The sequence below is a fragment of the Pseudomyrmex gracilis genome, unplaced genomic scaffold (genome assembly GCF_002006095.1).
Source record: "Pseudomyrmex gracilis isolate BER0280 unplaced genomic scaffold, ASM200609v1 scaffold_38, whole genome shotgun sequence".
Taxonomy (NCBI): Eukaryota; Metazoa; Arthropoda; class Insecta; order Hymenoptera; family Formicidae; genus Pseudomyrmex; species Pseudomyrmex gracilis.
Window position 1 is genome coordinate 173,409 of NW_018020622.1, and position 9,564 is coordinate 182,972.

Here is a 9,564-nt window from a genome sequence, read left to right on the forward strand (position 1 = left end):
CTCTCTGGTCCCGTCCCAGTCTCTATGTTTGCACATGCGCGTTCATCTTTGAACAGTATGTATATATATCTCAGTTCTCTTTCTTCAAGTATAGTGAGATTACTCTGTGCCAATTTCTAACCTAAATTTTTCTTTATTTAAGAAACATGGCGAGCCCCGGATTCTCCGCTTTCTCTCAGGGCGGTCAATATTTTGCGTTGTGCGGTAATGATGGCAAATTGAAGATTTGGGATACCGCGACCGGTCGATTGAAACAGGAATACACACCCAACCGGCACTTGTCGTCACCTTGCAGCGTTATACAATGGATATCCATGTGCGCGCAATCGGCGAGCAATGCTTCGGTAAATGCACCATGTGCTCTCAAATCACCGCGAAAATTGCCGGAAACCTATTTCTCGGTCTTTGCCCCGTTTCCACACTCGCTACGTATGATTTAAACAGCGAGTCTTTGACAATTTTCATTTTTTATTCGCACGAACGATCTGGTCTATTCGAATTTTTTTTTTTTTTTAGATTTTTTTTTTTACTATAAAATGAAGGTTATGTTGAATGCGGGGTGATCGATATATTTTTATAGAAATTCTTTGTAATCGCTAATAGAAATAATTACTTTATAGTAAGTTGATAGATATGGTATATTTAAAAAAAAAAGAGTAAAATTATTTTAGATCTATATTTATTTAAACATTTTATAATTATACAAGTGTCTTTTCTATTTTTTAAAGCATTTGCTGAGAAAGAAACGCAGAAGAAAATCAGTCTCAGAGGAAAACAATCACAAACATGTAGTTGTGATGGGTTCAATAAATGGAAAAATCACACTATATGATGTAGCAACTGCATCTGTTGGTGCTACATTAGAGAATGGTCACACATGTACCATTACTGCTATGGCTTGGTCTGCATCCAGTGGATTGGTTACAGCAGCTGATGATCATCACATAATAGAGTGGAATCTTCAAGAGAACGGAATCAAATGTAAATGGAAATCAGGCAAAGCAAAAGTTACAGCCTTGGCAATTGTAGAAAATGGAAATTCCTTATTATCTGCAGAAAAATTAATCAAATGGTGGGATTTAGAGAGTAAACAAGTAATTCGCACATTTACCGGCCATGCCAATCAAGTCACTTTTCTTCAATCTGTAAAAATAAATGACACAACTAATTATCTAATCAGTGGTGCTAGTGCAGATAGTTATCTTTCTGTTTGGGCATTAGACAAGGTATATCAGTCTATCTTCTTTCTCAATAATAAGATGTCATTGCTTATATATAAAATATTAAAATGTGTAACAAGATTTTTCAAATCAAATTTATTTTTTTATTTTAGAGTAAAAATGATAAGGTAGCAATAACAACATTAGCTATGCAAGACGAGGCAACATCAGTTTCAACAGTTGCTATGGAAGAATCACAAATTGTTGTACTGACTACTATTCGCTCGGGGCAAGCACACTTCTTCAAATATATACCAAATGGCCATTCAAAACCATTAAAACCATCTTTAACCGTTGCTATTGCAGCAGATACTAATCAGAAGGAGACAGTTCAACAAATTCCTATTTTATCAGGTCATGTAACTGAGGATGAAAAGTTATGGTTGGCATATGGTAGTTACTTGAACTTGACAATTGAAAAAGTTGTGCCCGATTTTTCTGATAAGATACAATGTTTAATCAGATCAGAGAAATTAGATGGAAAAAAATTGAAAGAAAGAAAAGAAGAAACGGTTGCTAAAATGAAATCTACAGCTATAGAAGGAGATGTCGAATATCTCGCTCCAGGTAATTCTTTGTTGTATAAATGTTTTTGTTTTTTTTTTTTAATAAACGACAACACATTAAAAAAATCCAAATATAAAAAACAATACTGTTTTGCAGGAATGGGAGTTTCACCAGCGTCAAAAAGAAATAGAACGGGTTCTCAATTGCTTTTAAAAGATAGATTAGAAAATCTTGGTTTGAACGCGGACGCAAGTACGCCAGGAAAATCACCATCAAAAGGAGCAAATATGGCTCAGCTGTTGATGCAAGCGTTGAACAGCAAAGATAAAAATATTTTACAAATTGTGTTGTTTACAAAAAATGAAACTGTAATTCGCAACACCATCGCAAAATTACCAGTACAAGCAATAACGCCTTTACTCAAAGAATTAACCATTATGTTGCAAGGCAAAACATACGCGTAATTATATCATATTATATTTTTATTTATTTTGTGTTAACTATCTTACGTTTATGTAAAACTTTTATTGTAAATATTGCGTTCATTTTTTTTTTTTTTTAATAAAATTATTCATGTTTAGGAGTAAAATAGCGACGATGTGGTTGCAATCTTTAATTATGACTCATGCGGCTCACTTGATGTCACGACCAGATATCGCAGAGATACTTAGTCCTATTCTAAGTTTTATTGATGCGAAATTGATGCTTCTGACAGCTGTACAAAGATTAAAAGGCCGAATCTCTCTCATAACTGGTCAAATATCTCAAGCCAATCAGGAAAATAAGGATATAACTAAAGAGAGTTTATACGTTTATCAAGATCCAGGTTTGTATACAATTTATCAGGAAGTATTCAAAAATAAGTAGTTTATATTTCTGATTTTAAACTACGTTTAATTTTAACAGATTCGTCGGACGATGGTGCTGATAAAAATGAAGACGATTTAAGTAGTGAGTCGGATGACAATTGGGAAGAAATGTCGGATCAAGATGAGCAAGATGATGAAGATATCAAAAGTATCGCGTCCGAAAAATCCGAAGACGCTAACGATACCGATGATAATGACTCTATACACAGTTAATTCAATCAAGTTAGTTTTTTTAACTAATTTGATTGATACGTGTAATAAAAAGATGTTATATAAATTCATATTTTTTTCTTCTCAAGACCTTTACGCTCATTCACATGAAATGAAGAAAAATCACAAACGCGTTTTACTCAAATAGCCATAACTTCTCTTGTTTGTAACAAGATTTATTTTTATGTTCATTCAATTTTCCAAGAGTACTGTATATTAATATATATACTTTTCTATTGATATAATTGTAATAAAAAAGTGTTTTGTATACTGTTCATATGTCAGTGCGCCGAGATCAATCATATGTATTAATAGACTATTTAAAAGTAATGTGAAAAATAATATGAGATTACTTCATTTTTTATTTTCGTGTACAACATTTTTATCAAAATATATGTAAAATTCGCAAAACCTTAATTAAAACGTAACGATAAAACGTAACGTTAATTTTAAAAAAATTTAGCTGCATACGCACAATATGTTTAATAGTTTCCGTCGAGAATGCACAGGTTTTACATACTTTTTACTAAATTTTTGATAATGAAATATATGAGAAAAGAACTACAAATCATTCTCTTAACATATTAAAAAAGTAAATTTACATGTTAAATAAACACATATAATAAAAACACTTAGAAAAATAAGAAAACCAACCGATTTTAATTTGTGTGTAATTGTTATATAAACTATAAAAAAAAACAAACGTTTCTTTAATTTTATATTTCAGTATTGAGAAAGTAGGAAATATTAACTTGTGTTAAATTTACCTTGTGTTGAACGTGTCTTATATATTGTGTTTTTACTTTTAACAAATTGGCTTTTTATTTAAGTAAAGTATTTGCACAATAAAATATGTTATAAGAAATACCTCATTAAATAAATCAGATAACAAAAGTACTTTAACTGTTTGTATTTGTTTTGATAGATATCTAACAAGCTTTTTTATTCTTGAAACTAAAAAAATAAGATCTTGCTTAAAATAAGATTAATTGGAATTTAAACGTTTTAAAAAATTACTTTTCGCGACGCGCAAGTGCGCGCTCTATACGATGGAAAAATACAAGTATATAGATATTTTTCCGTTTACATTTATTCGCACACACATTGTTATAACACAATACTGTACAAGTTTAAAAATAGTAGTAGTTTAGAATTAACTAAAAAAATATAACAGATATTCAATCTTGTACATTTGGTCTTCACATTAGTTGTTATATCAATATTTTTTATGCCTTTGCTTTGCAAGTCGACCGATATATCGGGATTGCGTGTTAGTTATCGTAAGTCTCTGTTATTTGAAATTTTTAAATCATTTTACAATTATCGAATCGTGTCGAAAGATAAACTTTGATGAACTTTGAGAGACGCGGCAATTCACTTGATAAATTGGCGCGTGTCATCAAATCCAAGAATATGTACATTACAACATACTTCTCCCCGCACATTTATTTTCCACGGTTATTTTCCACCTTCCATTAAGTATTACAATAAGTTTAATATTTTATTTTATACTTGCTTATTTTATATATACTTGATATTAATTAATAAACAATTTTAATTGATTTAATGAGTTACTAATTGATTTACTACTGAACAGCACGATCTCAGCCAAGTTGTTATAAGATTTCATAAATATTTTTCTGACAAACGTGTTCTTATATATTTTTATCTAGAAACAGAAAGAAGTGAACGATATGATCATTACGATGCAACGATAAAAAGTACAGAGCCTTATAAATACACAGAACCGTATAATTATTGCTGTCGATCAACGCAAAGCAAAAACAATATTAACGTAATGATTAATGTAAAGATAAAGAATATACAAGAAATGTGTGCAAGATTTGTAATCAATTCTACACTGTTATATAATTTCACACACTTATATAATTTTTTACTGTTATATCATTTCTACACTGTTATATAATTTTTAAACTTGTGTTATGATGTTTTTCTTGTCTGTAATTTGTGTGCATTATCATAAAATTCTACAGAGTTACAATATAAGTTCTGAGATTTTTTTATTGGAGATATTGAAGAAAAAAAATTCTAATGATCTGAGTAAGATATCTTTTTTTTATCGCAAGCAATTACAAGCTCGAGCAATATTTTTCGAAAATTATTCTTGTTACGTTTATTCATATGTAACAAGATAAATCTATTTCTATTACTTTTAATAATCTTGACTAGATCCTGAGCGATATAAAATAATATGTAATGTGTTGGAGTCACAATGTGTGACTTATAGGAACTATTTAAAAGTGTTTCTTCAAAAGTTTTGCAATCATACATGGTTAGTATCAGCTGTGTTATTTGCAAGAGTACATATCGACACACGTATGACGACAATGGTAATCAGTATCGAAATTAGTTTACGAATAAAACTGCAATAATTTATATTTTGTTTTAAATAAAGTTAATTTTTAAAGCTTTCTCAACTTATTGTCCAAACTTCAGTGCTAATTAAGTGTTTTGCTTTATCACTTATTTAAGAAATTTTACATCAATTATATTATATTGTTTTCTGCTTCTGCTCAGTTATTTTGTATTACCAAGGATAGACGGAGGGAGTAAATATGTAATACATAAGAGATAATGAGCAAACGAAACAGACAGGTCGAGTGAGTTAAGGTCACCTGATTAGGGCGAAATCACATCATATAAAAACAGGCAATGGTCCAGTAGTCGACTATTAGCCTCCTGTGCTGTGGAGGTAATTCTTGTTCGGACTGAGAGAGACGCGTCGAGGATCAAATACAATGCTGAAGGCACTGTTATTGCTAGCGCTAGCTGCGCTATGCATGGGAGCATCACCAAAGACCAGCGGTAAGACAGCCGACATGGACTTCCTTCACAAACAGAAGAAGATCTACGAACTGCTATTTTTTGTGAAGCAAAACACTCTCACCGACGCTGAATTCTACGATGTAGGCCGCAACTATGACATCGAGACCAACATCGACCTGTACACTGACAAGGTGCTTAAACTAGTTTAAAACAAAATTCTTCTAACTTTCAAAAGACAACAAATCAGACATTTCAAAGATTTCAACTTTGTTGAAATACATGACTTAAATGTCTTTCTGTGTTGTTCAAATTTGGACACACACACATATACATCATTCTCATGTACATACACATTTATTACTCTCTGTATTTCTATTTTTCACAGTCTATCGTACAGGAGTTTTTGTACTTGTATAAACAAGGCATGCTCAATCGCAATGCCATCTACTCGCCATACTACGAGGAACAACGTGAAGAGATGAAGATTCTCTTCAAGCTCTTTTACTGCGCCAAAGACTTCCAGACTTTCTACAAGACCGCTGCTTGGGCGCGCCTTTACATGAACGACGGCATTTTCACATCAGCATTCACCGCCGCTGTCTTCTACCGACCTGACTGCAAGTATATGAGACTGCCGGCTCCTTACGAGATCTATCCCAATCTGTTCTTTGATAGTGATGTCATTCAGCAGTCCCACGACATCAAGATGACTCGTGGTAAATATCACATCGCATTCTAATGTCGAGACAAAGCGATTAAACTAAAAGAATTGATGACGATGTCTATTCCTTTTACACAATTATAGGTCTCGGCTCTGCCAATATTGACAACGTGGACAGCTACATGATCTATGCCAACTATTCCGGAAACATGGCAAGACCCTATTTCGATGACGAATACAAACTGGACTACTGGATGGAGGATCCCAGTTTGAACGCCTACTACTACTATCTTCGCGAAGTGATGCCGTTCTGGCTCGACATAAAGGACATCAAGGATCTCGACATGCCGAAGGATTTCCGCGGTTATTTCTATTATTTCCAGCACAAGCAGTTGTTGAATCGCTACTATTTGGAACGTAGATCCAACGATCTGAGCAACATCGAGGACTTCGACTGGAACAAACCATTCTATCCTGGCTACTACTCGACTCTGATGTACAACAACGGAATTCTGATGCCTCAGCGTTCTCGCTACGAAAATATACCGTTTTACAAATACAAATATCTGAAGGCACGATCATTTGTCCTCTGATATTGTTTCGCACTGTGTGTGAAATTCTCTATATATTCTCCAACTTAAATTATTTTTGCAGGAAATTGAAGCTTTAGAGATGCGCCTCATGAACGCCATCGATCTCGGCTACGTGTACGACAAAAACGGCAAACAGGTCAACATCTACACACCCGAAGGTTTGAACATCCTCGCGAACCTGATCGAAGGCAACATGGACTCGTGCAACCCACGCTTCTACGGAAATTACGACGCTCTCGCCCGGAACATCCTCGGTTTTAACTTCGATTACAAGGACAAGAACAAGATGATACCCAGCGCGCTTCAGAGCTACAGCACCAGCATGAGAGATCCAGGATTCTACCGTATGTTAAAGAGAATATTCAAGATGTTTTTCCTCAGGTGCGTATCTCTCTTTTCGCCTCGCTCGAATGAAGTCATATGAAGATGATCACCAAATTCATTCTCGTCATTTCTCGCAGATATAAGAAATACATGCCGTACTACAACCAGAACGAGCTTATCTTCCCTGGCATCAAATTTGAGTCCGTGAATATGGACAAGTTGGTCACCTACTTCGACAACTACGACACGTTCATCAACAACGCTATCTCTGTAGAGAACTTCAAGGACGGAATGAAGCTGCGCGTGAAGGCTCGCCGTTTCTGTCTCAACTACAAACCGTTCACCTACCGCTTCAAAATCAACAGCGACAAGGAGACCAAAGCCATGCTCAAGATCTTCCTCGGACCCTCGTTTGATGACGACAACATCAACGACATGCAGTATCTTCGCGATTATAGCAAATTTTTCGTGGAGATGGACAAATTCATCGTAACACGTAAGTAGTTTCTTTTTAAAATAAATATCTTCTTTCTTTTTCTCTCTTACGTTTTTTTCAACTTACATAATAAATAACTAAAATATTTTGTCTTAAAAATTTCTGCTTTTTTCAGTGAAACAAGGTTCGAACACGATCGAACGCCGCAGCTCCGACTCCGCCTACACGATGCCTGACATGATGTCCAGCGATATGTTCTGGACGAAGTTGGAGAAGGCTATAAGTGGCAACGAGCCGTTTACGTATTACGAGAAGATCTTCAATTACCCCGAGCGTCTGACACTGCCGAAAGGCAAACCCGAGGGCATGCGGTTTAAGATGTTCTTCTATCTGAGCCCGCTCGATGAAACGAAGATGTCGTACGTGGAACTGCCGATCTTCGGCAAAATGATGCTGGACGGAAAACCGTTCGGCTTCCCGTTCGACAGACCGATGTATATGTGGAAATCCTCGATGCCAAATATGATGATGAAAGACGTATACATTTATCACACGACGGAATCCGAGAAAGCGAACTTTTAAGTTATCCTGCTTGACTTACGCAAACTTCCGTAGATTATTGAAAGTTTAGCGTAAATTATTACCTGAAAATCTGTGCACAGATAATTCATATTCTCTTTTTTCAATAAAGAATGCTGAAAAATTACGCTCATGTGCAGATCAATGATTTCCCCGAACCTTATTTCCTTATTATTATATAAAATTTATGCTTTTTTTAATTCAAAAAATATGTTCTTAAAAAAGACAAAAAAGTTCTTGTAACGCACGACATTGAACAGCGTTCTAACATTCTTATATTAATCGCATAAATTGACTACAATTTGCTTATAAATTGCTAACAAAATAAATTTTCTAAAATAAAGCTCTATCAAACCAACAGTTGTCTTTTCTTTTTATCTTTATCGTTTACTGACAGAAGCCCAGTTACTATTATTAACATTTATAATTGCAACAAAAGAGAAAGTATAGTAATTAAATCTAATAAGTTTTTGATGTAGTTTCGGTGAAGATAGAAGACAAGAAACAGGAAAAAAAAATGACCGAAGAACAGGCCGAAGAGCGGTTGCCTCATTTCTTATCTAGAAGCATACTTAATTAAACGACTATAAAGAACCGAATATCGTTCTATAAAAAAAGTTTAAAATTATTTAAAGTGAATAATTGAGAATCATCTCGGGCTCTGTAAAATCCATTTTAAAGTTAATAGAAAGTAAAGTCTATAAAGAGCCATCGCGGGATGTTGTGCGTGAAAATATGACTGTGCATATATATATATATACAACAGACGTACTCACATTTTTCATGTGAGTTTTTTAATTGAAATTTCAATTCTATAAATTCATATAGGATGCTAGATTTGCATCACTTATACGAATGACCCCGAATACCCCCCTAACTAATTTTTAAAATATTGCGAAAAAATAACTCCTGGCTGAGGAGTATTTTTTCGCAATATTTTAAAAATTAGTTAGGGGGGTATTCGGGGTCATTCGTATAAGTGATGCAAATCTAGCATCCTATATGAATTTATAGAATTGAAATTTCAATTAAAAAACTCACATGAAAAATGTGAGTACGTCTGTTGTATATATATATATATGCACAGTCATATTTTCACGCACAACATCCCGCGATGGCTCTTTATAGACTTTACTTTCTATTAACTTTAAAATTATTATAAAAAAGTTTAAACTTATAAGCGCACACGTATAGTGCAATAATTTAAATATACACGTATTTTAAAAAATTATATGTGACACAAATTCGCGCTTAACATTTATAAATAAATTACACCGTAACAAAATATAGTTGAGGAGAGTTAGTTAAAATTTAGTTAAAATTTAGTGACGATATATATGTAAACTTTTACACTACTACTACTTTTACACTATCGTGT

At 33.7% G+C, this 9,564-nt stretch overlaps 2 protein-coding genes across 2 annotated transcripts; both read left to right on the forward strand.

The window, feature by feature from the left end:
• Positions 1-80: 80 nt before the first annotated feature.
• Positions 81-3,457, forward strand: LOC109852870 (WD repeat-containing protein 43). The gene is made up of 6 exons (XM_020424425.1): positions 81-344; positions 729-1,226; positions 1,334-1,787; positions 1,884-2,187; positions 2,309-2,553; positions 2,634-3,457. The coding sequence occupies exons 1-6, from the start codon at positions 147-149 to the stop codon at positions 2,807-2,809; spliced, it is 1,875 nt and encodes a 624-aa protein (XP_020280014.1). The 5' UTR covers positions 81-146; the 3' UTR covers positions 2,810-3,457.
• A 2,027-nt stretch (positions 3,458-5,484) lies between these two features.
• Positions 5,485-8,313, forward strand: LOC109852865 (hexamerin-like). The gene is made up of 6 exons (XM_020424421.1): positions 5,485-5,784; positions 5,979-6,309; positions 6,399-6,826; positions 6,909-7,228; positions 7,309-7,667; positions 7,783-8,313. The coding sequence occupies exons 1-6, from the start codon at positions 5,566-5,568 to the stop codon at positions 8,187-8,189; spliced, it is 2,064 nt and encodes a 687-aa protein (XP_020280010.1). The 5' UTR covers positions 5,485-5,565; the 3' UTR covers positions 8,190-8,313.
• Positions 8,314-9,564: the final 1,251 nt, after the last annotated feature.

Excerpts from the sequence above, each read along its gene's own strand:
- LOC109852865 (XM_020424421.1), top strand. The coding sequence starts at position 5,566 with ATGCTGAAGGCACTGTTATTGCTAGCGCTAGCTGCGCTATGCATGGGA. Across the intron at positions 6,310-6,398 it reads CGACATCAAGATGACTCGTG|GTCTCGGCTCTGCCAATATT; the intron begins GTAAATATCACA and ends ACACAATTATAG. Across the intron at positions 6,827-6,908 it reads ACAAATACAAATATCTGAAG|GAAATTGAAGCTTTAGAGAT; the intron begins GCACGATCATTT and ends TTATTTTTGCAG.
- LOC109852870 (XM_020424425.1), top strand. The coding sequence starts at position 147 with ATGGCGAGCCCCGGATTCTCCGCTTTCTCTCAGGGCGGTCAATATTTT. Across the intron at positions 2,188-2,308 it reads TTGCAAGGCAAAACATACGC|GAGTAAAATAGCGACGATGT; the intron begins GTAATTATATCA and ends ATTCATGTTTAG. Across the intron at positions 2,554-2,633 it reads ATACGTTTATCAAGATCCAG|ATTCGTCGGACGATGGTGCT; the intron begins GTTTGTATACAA and ends TAATTTTAACAG.